Genomic DNA, 14,346 nt, shown 5'->3' on the forward strand with positions numbered 1-14,346 from the left:
CGACAGCAGGCTGGAGCAGCTGTGGACTAAGATAGACTTCGAAGAATAGGGCTTCCCCTAACAGAGCGAGAGCAGGTCAAAGAGAGCGGAGGGGAATGCAAGGGACTGGAGCGAGCGACGTGCACCTTGGGATCTTTAATAAGATCCAGAAGCGACCAACGGGGTTGGCGACGGGCATTTCGAAAAGGGGAGAGCGGGACCCTCCGATCCGGATCGTCACTGCCGTAGCGTTACCCCAAGACTTGCTAACATCTTGGCATAATTCAACGTCTTGGCATCATCCATCAATCCTCGGGCAAGTCATTCAGACTCAATAAATCATGTCAGTTCTCTTCTCTTGCTTTGTGCCACGTTGGCTTAATCAAGTGGCCAGGTTTTTTTTGTTCCAGTGATTCTCGAGGCTGCCTGAAACCAGGGAACAAAACATCGCTTGGTGAACGCTAAGTTCGGAGCACTAGCAGTTAGTTTAAACTTAATTACCTTATTCTTTGCTGCTCTGGCCTCATCAGCCAGCTTATTCAACACATATATGTTAGGTGGCCTGTCTAAATCAGGTACTAAATCCTCAAGCAATGCACGAACAAAATTACAGCTGCGACTGGACCATTCCGTATTACCCAGTATGCCGGATTACACCACCCAATACCGCTGTATTGGAAAGGGCTTTTGTGGTAGTGTCTGGTCTCTCGAAGGCCACCAAGACCAAACCACAGCCATCAAACGCGAAGACGGCGGGCCTGGGCGATCAGTCACCAATGACTGCGATATGCACATGCGGGTTCTTCTGAGCGCACATCGACACCCTCCCTCGACGCCTCTGTCGATACCCCAATGTCATGAGCTGATCCAGCCAACTGACGCCTGGTGGCAGCCGCGCCTCCATCAATTTCCCGCTGGCTACATTGCATGCCGAGCCCTGATTTCGGAGCGCATCCCGAAAGTACCAAGGCCGATCAGCGACAAGATCGTGGATCTCTTCTGCGCTGGCAACACTACGCTCGCTGATTTTGTGAAGGAGAACCCCGACGACGACGCTTGCCTGATCCGACCATATCTTGGACGACGTCGTCGCCATAAACAACAGTCACCAAGCGCCTCACGTTTTCAGCGCTTCAGTCTGCGTAATGTCCCCCTTCATCTTGACCAGATGGAGGCACTCGGTCTGGATACGACACTATACGCGGAGACTATGGCAGACGCTCTCGCAATGATGCACTGGGGTGCACACATTGATGCAAACGACGTCGAGTTTGTGCTAGCACCTCCGCGGACAGTCGACTCTTCATCGGTCTTGCAGTCAGAATACTTGGGCGTCCACTGCATGTGGATCCTCGACTTTGACTGCTGCCGACAACTTTCCATGGATGAAGCAGGCATCGAGCAAGCCTGCATGGCGTTTTTCAGAAACGACCCTTTCTTTCCGAAACCTGAAACTGGAGGCGCTGCCGATGAGGACCTCTGGCAGGTTTTCAAGAAGAATTTTTTGATGGCCAGTCGGAGAATCATGGAAGAGGCGAGTGAGGATGAGCGGAATCTCGCGGTGAAGTTGATGGAGAGAATTGAAGACGAGGGCCACTTGGGAAGGAGGAGTTAGGCTGGGGGTTAACCAGATGCAGCCAACTGAAGTCGGGGAATCACGCCTGTGTTCAGGAAATGAGTGCAATATATCGAGTCACTGCTTGTTCCCAGTGCAGGGTCCGATGGTATGGCCGAGTTTGGGAAGGTCTCGCGAGCACTGGGAGAGGTCGGCGGTTGCTTCGTACAACGACGCAGGCGGTCAGTGGCCACTGCTCTGATCTTTTAAGGAGGCTTTGAACCAACCTGATGTAGTTGAGGCGGCGCAAACTATCTTGAATCGCCTGTTCGTTGGGAACTGGCGACTGCAACTTGTTCTCGTCCTCGCGCATTTTATCACATCTCCATTGTTATTTCCTCGCTTTCAACTTGACTCGATATAGATTACTCACAATAAGTCTTATAATTGCCTACTGAGCATCTTCGTGACCGAGATTCGATATATATATGAGACTCGAGTGATTTGTTCGTCGTTAAACCTCCCCCAAACCCCCCAACCCCCCCGAGCTCGAGTATGCACCTCTTCTGAGAGCCTGATGGCGGGTAATGATAAGTCTTATCATTTTCTTCACGCGAAAATCTTCACAACCTGGATAGACAATTTTACAGCTAGAACTTAGTTATGCGAAATACGTAGAGTGGTTATGACACTCGTCCCAGTAGCGCAACGTATAATACCTTAAGGGTGCACATGACCTACTACTTCTTAACCACATCCTAAAAACTTCTTAAGGGCTGCCAAAAACATCAGGAAACTTTCCCCAATCGCTGCCAAGGCCCTTTACAATACTTTAATATTTCCCTCTCGACTCTCTCGATCAGTTCCAACATCCAGCAGGGTACCCGAGACCCTAAGAAGACCAACCAACCCCGGCCGCGTTGCTACGACTGTTCGTTCTGGCCGAGTTTGCAGGGCACACCGATCGGATCGGTTGGGCCCAAGCGCATGGTGGTGGCAGCCATGTAGGCGTGCTCAGCATCCAGCCCAGCATCTTGAGACAAAGCTTGAATTCTGTCAAACCCTCACGAAACTCTCCCGAATCGCTGTCCAAGCTCTTGCAACACCTTGCCATCTTCCCCAAGACTCTCTCGACCGGCTCCATCGTCCAGCATGGCGCCCGAAACACCTAGGAGACCAACCAACCTAGGCCGCGCTGTCACCACTGTTCGTTCCGGCCAAGTAGACAGGGCACGAGGTGCCATGTCCCAGCGAAGCCTCGGACATTCATCAAATAGCCGCAGTCGTTTCAGTTCGCCCTCCATGGCGTGTTACTAGTCGAAGCGTCGTCCTGTAGGATGTGCGAACCTGACTGGACTGGATACAGCGCGCCGTCTCTTCACCAATCGCCTGGCGCCCGCGTCCCCGAACGACAAAGTAAGGTAAGGTACTTAAGAACTCAATTATATCGCACTATCCTTGAATATTATTTTTGCCTTTCAGGGTTCTAATTGTTCACGTGCTTCTTGTTCACGCTTTTCCTGCCCATTGTGAGTTTCGTCCACCGTGGTACCATGCATCTTACTTCTCATCCCATGTGTTTTTTGTCTGCTCCTTTCGATTTTGTGGTGGCATGCAATCTTTTTGAATCTTCTAAAAACTTCTCCCTAGGAACATTTGATAAACGGATATTCCGCATCCACCATGCCTTCTCCGCCACGTCCCCTTCTCCAAGGCGTGCCAGCACAAGCCCGAGGTCGAAGACGCAACATTGATACCTCTGAAGCCACATTCTCCACTGATATCAGCAGTCGAAGCGCTTCCTTAGCTATTGCCATCCAGAATGCGCTTACACTTGAGCAAAAGCTTGAACAAGATGCGGCCGAGTGTACTACCGAGGTTGCGTTGCAAAGGATGCTGTCCCTGCGATCAGTCATCTCAACAACATCTTCATTTGCGGAGCGTCAACAGGCTGCTGTGGACAGGCCTGTAGAGTTCCGTGGTATTGGAAAAGGCTCGATTGGTGTCATTTCTGAGCATCCAGGGACTACCCATTGCTACAAGCTGGCTACTCTCGACAACTCGGACAAGCTTTGGAACAATTACAGGATTCACACCAAGGTCCAGGAGGCTTTCGAGAAAGCCAACAGCCTCATCAAAGTCGACGTAGAGATTCCCAAGATGTTTTGGTTTGCCAACGCAAAGACTTCTATCTTCTGGAATGAGAACTTGGACGACTTCCCCTTCACGGACACGTTCCCCAAGAAGACTCGCGATACACTATGCATGGAACGTGTTCTTCCTCTGCCACAGCCCTTTCGCCATCATCTCATCGATATGTACTGCCCAAGGAATAAAAAAGTAGCCAAGTCGCATAGACCGAACCAAGATTGCCTGATTCGTCCTCTTCTTGGCCGCAGGAGGCACGGGTCTGGAACTCTGGCGTTCTCTCTTCGGAACTTTCGCTTGCACCTTGACCAATTCGAGGAGCTCAATTTGCATACCAGTGAATATGCAATCGCTATGGCAGATGCGATGGCGGTTCTACATTGTGTAGCCAAGATTGATGCAATGGACATCGAGTTTGTCATCGGTAGTGCTCCTTCAAGCATTGAAGCCAGCACCAAACCTTTGACTAGTAAGGAATTGGATGGCATGCAGCCTGGGCAAAGCACTTTTGAGACTGCAACTGTCAAGGATTACACGCGCCGGATACTTTGTCTTTGGGTTCTGGACTTCGATGCTTGCAGCAGCATCAACCTCGACGAGAAAGGGGCGCAAGCTGCCGTAAAAGCATTCTTGGATACTGAAGCCTACTGCCCACGGCCTTCAAGAAATCTTGAAGCCCATAAGCTTTGGGCGTCTTTTGCAAATAGGTACACAAGCACCTGTGCTAAGTTCGGGGCGCATCCCAACTTCCCGTCCACCTTTTTACGATGGAATATGGCGGGCATCGATGCTTTTCGGGTTGGTTAGAACACGACCTCGACATCGACGCCGGCTAGTACAAAAGCCTCCGTTCCACCTACTGAAACGCCTTCTCCTGGTCGTCGACGCGGTTCTGCAACTGGGGGTGGGCGTGGTGGTGCTAGGTCTAGGGGAGATCAGCGAAGTGGCCGGGACCTGAGTGCGAATTGGAGGAAGTAATACGTGATAGAGCAGATATCGAGTAGAGGTACAGTGTGCGATAGGAGTAGCAGGAAAGGAGCCACGGGACAATCAAGTTGAGTCAGAACGAGTTATAAACACCCCTCGCTTCGTACTTTGATTGACGAATACGTACTTGATCCTGCTACATCTTTCAATAACGCCTCGCCCCTTTCTTGCCATCTTTCGCGTCGTTTTGTGCTTGCGCGCTGAGCTCGATGGCTTCCTCTAGCTTCTCAATGACCTCTGGCTGGTTGCTAAAGGCCGTCGTCAGTATCGTCTCCAGCTCGCTCTCGACCTTGGCTATGGGCTTGACACCCGTCTTGCGAGCCTTCGCGTCGTTTGTGAGCGTCGCCCAGCGGTTGGCAAACGCGTGGATAGACTGGCGTAGCAACTCGTCGAGCTGCTCGCTCATGTCTTCCAGCGTGAGCGTCTTGGCCGTCACGGTCGGTGCGCCGCCGCCGCGTGACCAGAGCGAGCCGCCAATGACGCTGCCGAAGAAGCTGACCCAGTTGGAAGGGCTAAGCGTGTCCCAGATCTGGCCAAAGTGCTGCATGGAGGCGGCGTGGCCGCGGATGTCGCCAATCTCCAGCGCAAGCAGCTCGTTCTTGATGATGAGAAGGTTTTTGATCATGAAGAGGTCAGGGTCTGTGCCGTTCCTGATCGAGCGGATTCTTGCCTCGGCTTTTTGCAGGATCTGGATTGTCTCGCGGACAATCTTGAAGACAACCGGGCTATCTTTGGACTGTGGGTTGGTCAGCATCAAGGCTCCATAGGAGGGAAGCGGCAAACTTACAGATCTCTCCTTGGGCATTGCCTGGTCGAACATGGAAAGCAGCTCAATAGCCTTCTTGACCAGGGCATGAGCGTTGGATGACGATGCACCCCCTTCTACAGGGCCAATTGTTAGAGTGTTGTCCTGTATCGTAGTCCTCGTGATCGACCTGTTGATCTCCGCCTCGAAGGCGCCATCAGTGAGGGGCCACAGGTGCCACACGAGGAGCTGCGCAGCGTATTCCTTGTTTCTACGGAAGAAGGGTGATTCTTCCTCCTCGACTTCCGCCACCGAGTACTCGTTGGCTAGCCAGCCCACAATGTTACACACGGTCTTGAGGTCCGAAACCTTGAGATTCTGCTCCAGCAGAGTGCCTAACGGTGCAAGATGGCCAGGGTGCACCATTGTGGTGTTGACAGCTTTGACGATCTGGAACGCTGACTCGGGTGCGGAGCTCCATGTGGGCTCGACACTGAACACCCGGGTGAACAAGTTGTCTTCGTTGTATAGCTGCTCAAAGCACTGCTTGATGTGATTGCGCGAAGCTGTCTCCACCGACAAGCTCTTGACCTCTTTTTTGTACTCATCCACGTCATGCTGAACCATGGTCTTGAGATGTCGATCTCTGGTTGTGAGATAGACCTGGAACATGTTGCCTGCAGCAACCGAGTACGTGGAGAGATCGCGCGAAGAGACTACCGGTCTGCCCCACTGATCAAAGGCCCTTCGTATCACCTTTTGGATATTGGGCACCAAAGAGTAGGTGTCCGTAATCATCTCCTCGAACCGGCCATACGCCAAAGCGTGTCTCGCCGCGTCCGATTGCGTCGCCGCTATTTGCCTCCCAATTTCCGACATGACCTTGTCTAGCCTCGCGGTGAACCCGTGATCCAGGAGATGCAGTGCCTTGGTCAGAAGAGCTTGATAGCGGGCGAGATATGTGTCGCGATCACGGTACTTTTCCTGCCTCGTGTTAGCTTTGATCCGGGCACCCCACGCAGCACACTGACATGTTCTCCCATGAAGACAACGCAAGCATCGATGTTGGACACCATGTCGCCGAAATCATCGTCTTCCACAAGCCGACTCGCCCCTGGCGCATTGAGTCGCCGCGTCGCGGTCTCGAGGTAGGCATAGTAGTGCAGGTCTGTGCCCACGTCATCTGCCAGCTTCTCTAGTCGCCTTTGCTCCGTCAGGAGGTCCTCGCACTGCGAACGGAAGGACGATGTCTGCATCTCGACAGAATTGAACGAGTTTGACAGAGTAGCCAGGATATCCAACGTTGAATTGGCGTCGTCGACTAACCCAGTGAGGTGGCGCTCCGTTAACACCAGCTGGTCGCGGTACAGCAAGTAGTCTTCCTGGCTAGCCTGAAGCAGCTTCTCCTCGAGCGCAGGCTGGTAAAGATCCAACCCCTGATTTTGGTGTAGACGTGCTACCGAATTTTCGCACAGCGCGAGACTCTCCCACCGCCTGTTCTTCTTGGGTGCCTTCTTTTTCTTCAGGGAGACATCTTTCGACAGTTGCGCCTTGACCACATGGTAGAAATCAGAGTACGATGCCGCTCTTCGGGTCAAGGTCGGCTCAGGTGGCGTATTGGTATTCTCAATGTCTTCGTACACATTCTCAAGCTTCTGGGCAGCCTCGCCGGGCGTGGTGATGGTCCCCTATCCAGTATTTTAGTATCCTGGTAACTGATCCAATGCCCCGCGATGGGAGGATAGGGACCAACATTTGGCTGCTGCAGTAGCGACTGGCTTCGTCGATGTCCCGGCCCCTGTGCGCTGGGCGTCGATCGGTTGGGGTTGGAGTGGTCGACAAAGCTATACCAAGAGTCGTCGTACATGGTGGCTGCCACTGGCGATTTGCGACCAGCTAGAGGTGGGATTGACCCAGGAACACGCCCGACGCTCAATGGAGCTCCAGTCAGCAGCTCCTTGGAGGTCGACAGCAAGCGGAGAAACGAGTATCCGACTGCCGACAGCGGGAGCTTTGGCGGGGCACATTGGAGAAGTGGGTACAGTAGGACCCCGGGGCCCGGGCGGCGGCAGGGGTCTGTCTAAAAGAAAGCTCCAGCGGCCAATCCAGATTCTCCCTTTTCTTTTGGATGACCTCACGAGTCGAGCTTCAAGACTCACTCCTCCAGTCCCTCACAGCCGCATCGAATTTAAGCTTGGACTTGGATCAAATCACAGGATGAATGCTTCACAGACAGCTGTAAGGAGGACCTCCCTCCGATCGCTACGATCAAGCCAATGGTCCAGACATGCCAGCAGCGCGCCTCCGCCTCCACCTCCCCAGCCGCCCAGAGGTCAAAGTGCAGCCAGGTTCATCGGTTACGGTGTCGCCTTTGGTGCGGCGGCCGCCGGTTCCTACTACTACCCTACACTGAAGGAGATCTTTGTGGGTGACAATGCGCCCGTCGAGATCCCCAAGGCGCAACCAGAGTTTGAGAAGCCGAGGAAGATTGCGCGGTCTGCCGAGGAGAATCGCGAGCTCCTCAGCTCGCAGCATCTCCAGGTGCAGAAGAGCTGGGAGCATCCTGGGGTGTACTTATGGGGTTCCAATGTTGGTCGGGTCGTAGACCCTGAATCCAAGGACAAGTACGTCAAGCTGCCGCGCCGGCTCAAGCTCTTTGACGACCAGCTCCTGCGTGACCTCAAGCTCACGCAGGCCTTTGGCGCCGCTATCAACGAGAAGGGTGATCTTATCCAGTGGGGGTTAGGGTTCTCAAATGCCGACCCATCACCAGTCGTCACGATCAAGGGCAAAGACCTGGCCAAAATCGACGTGTCGGCGGATCGCATTATTGCCCTGTCCAAGAACGGCACGGTCTATGCCATTCCTTCGTCCCGGGACGACTTGGGCGGGTTGGTCAAGCAGTCGGACAAGAGCTCGTGGTCGCTGTGGAGCTCTGGCCAAGCTGCGCCTAGCCTACGAGACATCACCCCCAGTAGTCTCGGTTGGAGCGAGAGGGTCGCCGATATTAGCAGCGGTCTTGACCACTGCCTCCTCTTGACGTCGAGCGGCCGAGTCTTTGCTGCTGCTTCGAGCAGCTCGGATTTCCCGGCCAAGGGCCAGATGGGCATTCCAGGACTGACGTGGGAGACGAGACCCAAGGGACACTATGACCAGCCGCACGAGATAAGTGCGCTGAAAGGCTTCAAAGCCGCCCAGATTGCCACTGGCGACTATCATTCGGCTGTTCTAGACAGTGCTGGCAGGATCTTCACTTTTGGCGACAATCTCTACGGGCAGCTGGGCTGTGAGGTTGACATTTCCGAGTCATTCATTAACACGCCAACGATTTTGCCCATCAAAAAATTGTACAAGGGCACAGGGCTCGCACCCACGGTGACTGGCATCATGGCCGGCGGCAACAACCTGTACTTCACCGTGGATTCTGAGGCCTCCCAGGATTCTACCGTCACAAAGTCGGCTGCGCCCGCCAGGAGGATGCCTGGGATCACGACCGACTTCTGGGCAGCTGGCCAAGGCGTGTACGGCTCATTGGGCACGGGCCGATGGACGCATGTGTCCCAGGGACCGACCAAGGTCAAAGCCTTGTCGTCTCTGTTTGAGTTTGACGAGAGCGCGAACAAGCTGATACCCATCAAGCTCAAGTCCGTCAGCGTGGGCGCGACCCACTGCGCCGCCATCATGGACAATGTGACCGAGACGTCCATCGCGCGCCGAGCCCGCGGTGATAACGACGTCAACTGGGGTGCGGACGTCGTGTTCTGGGGCGGGAACGAACACTACCAGCTGGGCACCGGCAAGCGAAGCAATCAGAACGCGCCCGTGTACATTGGGCCTCTGGATGGAGGCCAGGGCGACTCTGACAAGGGACGCAAAGGGGAGAGGCACAGGCTGGCCTTGACGCCGCGTGAGACGGCTCGTCTCGGAGAGGGCGGCAAGGGGCGCAAGGTCACGCTGGAGCAGAAGGTCGAGTGCGGGCGGTACGTGACAGGTGTCTACTCGTCTGTGTAACGATGCAGTCGGTGATGACTGGACCCTACCGTGTAATATCAAGACAGTGTACATTTGGGGCTGTGAGGCCTGCTGTATACTACTATCCGCGATCACAGGCGTTGGCAATATAGTTACGCATGTTTAATTAATTCCAATAATCCAAGAAACCATCTAATTTCCACGTGGACTCTCCAATATCGGCACGTGGTTATGTACAGGGTTTCAGCAATAGTTCTTGGCCAGCTCCTCGCCAGTGCAAGACATACAGGCAAGGTCAGTAGACTAGCAGTTTGCTCCGAGCATTCCACTGGCCGATTGGAATATCTGTTGTCCGTTCTGACTTCTGCATCTGATACGATAGTATTCAGCTGCGAGGGATTCGGAGGAAATGGGGTGCCCTCAGTAGCCCCCTGCCACTGAGGTCATACTATGGGGCATGGCACGAGTCTCACTTCTGCCTTCATCACGACGGGGCAGGGAAGGTGCTTTACATGTATCTTGACGTCTCTCCAAAGGTGTCAGGTCATGAAATGAGACCTATATTCATTCGTGGTGCCTCGCACTGTGTAAGGTGCACTAGGTTTGTTCGACTGTCATTGTCTCAGGCAGAGGCTTCCTTGCCTGTGTCGGGTTTTTGATGGTGGTGGTCAACTTGACGCCTGCAGGGCGCAAACAGCTGCACTGAGTCTGTACGCACTGAGTACTGTAGCGCCCTAGTCACTAATAGTTGCCGCTGGCCCGCTGCTAGCTTAATAACCCGGAAGTTAGCACCCGACCAGGCAGCCTGGCGCGTGCCTGCCCAACCCAAGATGCACCTCCATGTCCATGTCGCCCTACAGTGCGGATCCAGTAATTGACTGGAGCTGGAGGTACGACCGACCGCCCGCCTATCAACAACACACCGGGACTTCGACCTGGAGCGCTCGCCTGATTCTTCACTTTTCATTTCTCACAAGCCCTACGCGCATTCTTTCTTCGGCCCACTGTCCCTCTTGTCCTCATTCGAGACCGGCGTCGTCTTCGTTCATACCCTGTATTTTATGAAATTCTAACTTCGTCTCCCCTTCCGACTCTGCGGAGTTGCGCGATCCCCAACGGCTACGGTAGCTCCCCCACATCCTTGTCTGTCATTCGAGTGACTCGACAGGGCCTTTCACATTTCCCCCGACCCGACGATGGACAAGCTCCCCAAGCTTCGACGCAAACCGAAACCTCCAGCTATCGAGACCAGCGTCGAACGAACCAGCACCGACACGACCGAGAGCGCACTGAGCAGCAGCGCTGTTGGCGCTGGCGCTGGCGTCCCAGTGCAGATGGTCGAAGCGTCCCCGCGGCCAACAACCTCCCACGATGCTAGTCCAAGCAGCACGGGCAAACCGGCGGATAGCCTGGGGAAGAAGAGCTGGCTGCAGAAAGAAGACACAAAACCGTCAGGCAAGAAGTCGCCGTTTAGAAACCTGAGGCTCAGGCCCTCGGCGAAGCGCGCTAGAGAGAGCTCGCCTGCGAATTCGGGCTTGGGAGAGCCTCCCGCAACCAGAGAGGACGGTGTCAAGGTGAAGAGCAACGGGGCAAAGTCGAGGGATCGTCTGGATGGTAAAGTGGACGTGGACACGGACAAGGCAGAGCCCAGCGACCCGGGGCCCGTCATGCCGTCGTTCCTAAAGCTGGAGAAAGAGGGTATGTCAAGCTCACTGCATCGATGGGGGCACAGCTAATAATGACAGCCATCGACCTGAAATTCGAGGACCTCAACTGGGACGAGAGGATCAGGGTAAGCAGAGGTCAGGCAAACCACCCCAACCACGAATGGAGATGGGGATCGTTTAAACAAACGGACGTGAAAGAGAGGGGACTCATGGATCGATACGTCAACATCAAGCCCTGGAACCACAACAGAGTAAAGCTACGGGTACCGGACGGACAACTCGACTACGTCAACGCGTCGCTGATCACCGTCCGTCCTCCACCTGGGAATGCGCGATCACCGCTACGATACATCGCAATGCAGGGCCCGACGGAGCCGTCGATACCCTACGTCTGGCGGATGATTGCGGAGCAATTCAAGTCGCCCTGTGTCATTGTGCAACTGACGAGCAACAATGAGGGCGGCATGGTCAAATGCAACCAGTACTTTCCAGAGGGCGAGGAGGGGACCGAGTGGGATCTTAACGGCGATGATGCCTGGGAAGACGGGTGGGGGGCCACCCTCAAGTATGATTCAGTCGAGCAGCTACATGGCGGCGCGATCGACAAGCGCAAGCTCTTGCTCCACGTTGAGGGCGAGAAGGAGCCGCGAACTATATGGCATTTCTGGTATCGAAGCTGGCCTGATTTTGGTGTGCCTGCGGACGACGACCTCGACAGCTTCTTTGAGCTCATGAGGCTCTCCCGGGAGCACAGCTCGCCCAACGCACCACGCGTGATCCATTGCAGCGCAGGTGTCGGTCGCACAGGCACCTTTATTGCGCTGGAGCATCTCTTGAGGGAGCTCGACGTGGGCGCACTCTATGATCCACCCGTTGACGAGAATGCGCCATCGCAGCCCAGCAAGCCTGACCTCATCTACGACACGGTGCAGGAACTCCGCGAGCAGAGAAAGGGGATGGTGCAGAGCGAGATGCAGTACCGGTTCCTCTACCAAGTTTTGAGGAAGCTGTGGTCCGATCGGTACGGACCTGCCGAAGACGATGAAGACAAAGCAGATGGAGGCGTTAACCTGGATAAGCCCGTGCAGGCAACGAGCGCGCCAGAAGTGGACCCCTTTTGGGACGGCGACGACGACGACGAGGGAGGCGCCAGGCTACGAGATTCGGCTACAGGCAGCTAGAGACCGCGGACGGCATGTCGTGCCACGAGCCTGAACATTGAGCGTTCAATCCAGCAAGAGAAGGCCAGGCGATTACGTCGGGCGCCATGGCCCTAATGACACGCCCGCGTCTCCTGTAAATTGAGAGAGGAAACTTGAAGAAAACAAATCGTTTGTAAGAAAGAGATGACAGCGATTGCGGGTCTATATTTACGACATGAAGGATAAAGAGGAGGACCAACAGCGCATGAGGCGGCGTTATCGAGGATCACCAGATTGTGCGTGCATCATGCTTGGTAGAGCAGAGCGTTTATTGTTCTTTTCCCCAATAGAAGCAACATCCCGCGAGGGACTACTCTTCCGTTCCAGACAAGAGTGCCATCTCCTACTACTGAACTGGACCGTTCCGTTTCTTTGTATTTGCTGGGTGACCTATCTACATCTGCATCCTCATTACGTTCACTGTCACACTAACCAATATCTCTTAACCATTGCCGCCTCCCTTGCCAGCAATTATCCTGGAAGGATCAGCGTAGCTGTGACCGTCGCTGTCTGTGTCTCTGTCTCCGTCTCGGTGGACGTCGTTGTCTCCATGGACGTCACGGTGAACCAGAGAGACACAGTCGGCGTGCCGCCCACGATCACCGTCGTCTCAAAATCAGGTATTTGCTCGTCGTTGCCACCGCTGCCGTTATTCAACGCACCCTGTTCTTCCTCTGGTGACGACGTGGCACCCGGCAAGGGCGGGTACGTGGCTCCATCGACTAGGGTGATCCTGACCTTGCCGTCGTCTGGCTCCTCGACAACCTGCGTAAACGTGTTGGAGGGGGGCGTGGTGGACGGCTCTGGCTCGTCGACGGGACTTGGCGCAGGGGTCGGCTCAGGCTCCGGCACGACTGGTTCGGACGTGGGCTCTTGTTGTACCGGGGGGAAAGGCGCCTCGGGCGTGGACTCTTCGCCCGAGTCCTCAGGAGTAGGCGTAGTCTCGACGGGCGCTGGGAGAGCGGTGCGCGTAATGACTTTGGTGGAGGTCTTTGTCGTCGTGACAACCTCGGGCTCCTCTGCCACGGGGTCCGTTGGCTCTGGTTGGGGCACCTCTGTGGTGGGCTCCTCGTCCTCTCCGAGCTTCTTCTTTGCTTCATCCGCGTCCATGCAGCCGACGCGAACGGTGCGGTCCAGCTCGCCTGATGGCACGGCAAAACAGCTAGTGCCGTCTGGACAGCGCTCGCTGAGCTCCCAAGTCCCGCTGTCCGTGCACCTGTAGTGATCACCGTGGACGCAGGCTGGTGCGTTGACGTCTGTGCAGGCGTCGCCGGGCTGGAGGGTGTCGTACAGGGCGTTCTTGTCTTTGGCAAACTGAAGCGTGTCGCGGGCATCTTGCTCTTTTTTGGGGACGGTGGTCGGTGCAGGAGAAGGGCTTGCTGTTGAGAAGGGGGGGGGCGGCGCCACTGATGGTGTTGTTGGTACTGGCTCTGGCTCTTCCACGGGTGGTGAGGTTGGCACCGGTTCCTGGGTCTCGAGAGGCGGAGATGTCGGCTCTGGCTCTGGTGTCTCAACAGGGGGCGATGTAGGCACGGTATCTGGTGTGTCGCTGGGAGTCGATGTTGGCTCAGGCTCGACAGGGACGAAGGTCGTGGACGAGGCTGAAGTCGATGAGGCAGAGGTCGACAATTCAGGGATAGGAGTCGGATTATCGGGCAGAGGGTCCACCGTGGACTCGACTGGCTCACCATCATCGGCCGGGGTAGACGGCGTTTCGATGAGACTTGTAGGTGACGTCGGGATCACAGAACTTCCAGGCGTCTCGGTGGGTGGTAAGTCCGGAGTGTGGGTTAATGAGGGGTTGTTTTCGGCGGGAGTCGTAGGTATGACTGGAGTTGGGGGCTCCGGGGTTTCTACAGGAGTCGTTGCGCTTGAGAGGGGGGTAGTCGGGAGGGGCGTCTCACTTGTCGACGTGGGAGTCTCGAGAGAGGTAGGAGTCTCGAGCGAGGTTGGTGTCTCCAGAGAGGTAGGTGTCTCGAGAGAGGTAGGAGTCTCGAGCGAGGTAGGTGTCTCCAGAGAGGTAGGTGTCTCCAGAGAGGTAGGTGTTTCGAGAGAGGTTGGAGTCTCTAAGGAAGTGGGTGTCTCCAGAGA

The 14,346-nt window shown here is 55.2% G+C and overlaps 6 protein-coding genes across 6 annotated transcripts; 4 read left to right on the plus strand and 2 right to left on the minus strand.

Moving 5' to 3' along the window:
* Positions 1-622: 622 nt before the first annotated feature.
* J7T54_000283 (uncharacterized protein) lies at positions 623-1,594 on the plus strand (the record flags this gene model as incomplete). Its single annotated transcript, XM_051508090.1, has 1 exon — positions 623-1,594. One exon carries the CDS (start codon positions 623-625, stop codon positions 1,592-1,594), a length of 972 nt encoding a protein of 323 aa, XP_051360838.1.
* A 1,623-nt stretch (positions 1,595-3,217) lies between these two features.
* J7T54_000284 (uncharacterized protein) lies at positions 3,218-4,070 on the plus strand (the record flags this gene model as incomplete). Its single annotated transcript, XM_051508092.1, has 2 exons — positions 3,218-3,808; positions 4,044-4,070. 2 exons carry the CDS (start codon positions 3,218-3,220, stop codon positions 4,068-4,070), a joined length of 618 nt encoding a protein of 205 aa, XP_051360839.1.
* Positions 4,071-4,814: 744 nt separating this feature from the next.
* Positions 4,815-7,281, minus strand: J7T54_000285 (Conserved oligomeric Golgi complex subunit-like protein; the record flags this gene model as incomplete). The annotated part of the gene is made up of 4 exons (XM_051508093.1): positions 4,815-5,405; positions 5,457-6,398; positions 6,446-7,102; positions 7,168-7,281. The coding sequence occupies 4 exons, from the start codon at positions 7,279-7,281 to the stop codon at positions 4,815-4,817; spliced, it is 2,304 nt and encodes a 767-aa protein (XP_051360840.1).
* A 350-nt stretch (positions 7,282-7,631) lies between these two features.
* J7T54_000286 (uncharacterized protein) lies at positions 7,632-9,425 on the plus strand (the record flags this gene model as incomplete). Its single annotated transcript, XM_051508094.1, has 1 exon — positions 7,632-9,425. One exon carries the CDS (start codon positions 7,632-7,634, stop codon positions 9,423-9,425), a length of 1,794 nt encoding a protein of 597 aa, XP_051360841.1.
* A 1,157-nt stretch (positions 9,426-10,582) lies between these two features.
* J7T54_000287 (protein-tyrosine phosphatase 2) lies at positions 10,583-12,234 on the plus strand (the record flags this gene model as incomplete). The annotated part of the gene is made up of 2 exons (XM_051508095.1): positions 10,583-11,084; positions 11,132-12,234. 2 exons carry the CDS (start codon positions 10,583-10,585, stop codon positions 12,232-12,234), a joined length of 1,605 nt encoding a protein of 534 aa, XP_051360842.1.
* Positions 12,235-12,726: 492 nt separating this feature from the next.
* Positions 12,727-13,978, minus strand: J7T54_000288 (uncharacterized protein; the record flags this gene model as incomplete). The annotated part of the gene is made up of 1 exon (XM_051508096.1): positions 12,727-13,978. A coding segment is annotated over one exon (1,252 nt), but the record flags the coding sequence as incomplete, so codon positions are not given.
* Positions 13,979-14,346: the final 368 nt, after the last annotated feature.

The sequence above is a fragment of the Emericellopsis cladophorae genome (genome assembly GCF_022114955.1).
Source record: "Emericellopsis cladophorae strain MUM 19.33 chromosome Unknown NODE_39_length_213758_cov_118_025819, whole genome shotgun sequence".
NCBI lineage: Eukaryota > Fungi > Ascomycota > Sordariomycetes > Hypocreales > Bionectriaceae > Emericellopsis > Emericellopsis cladophorae.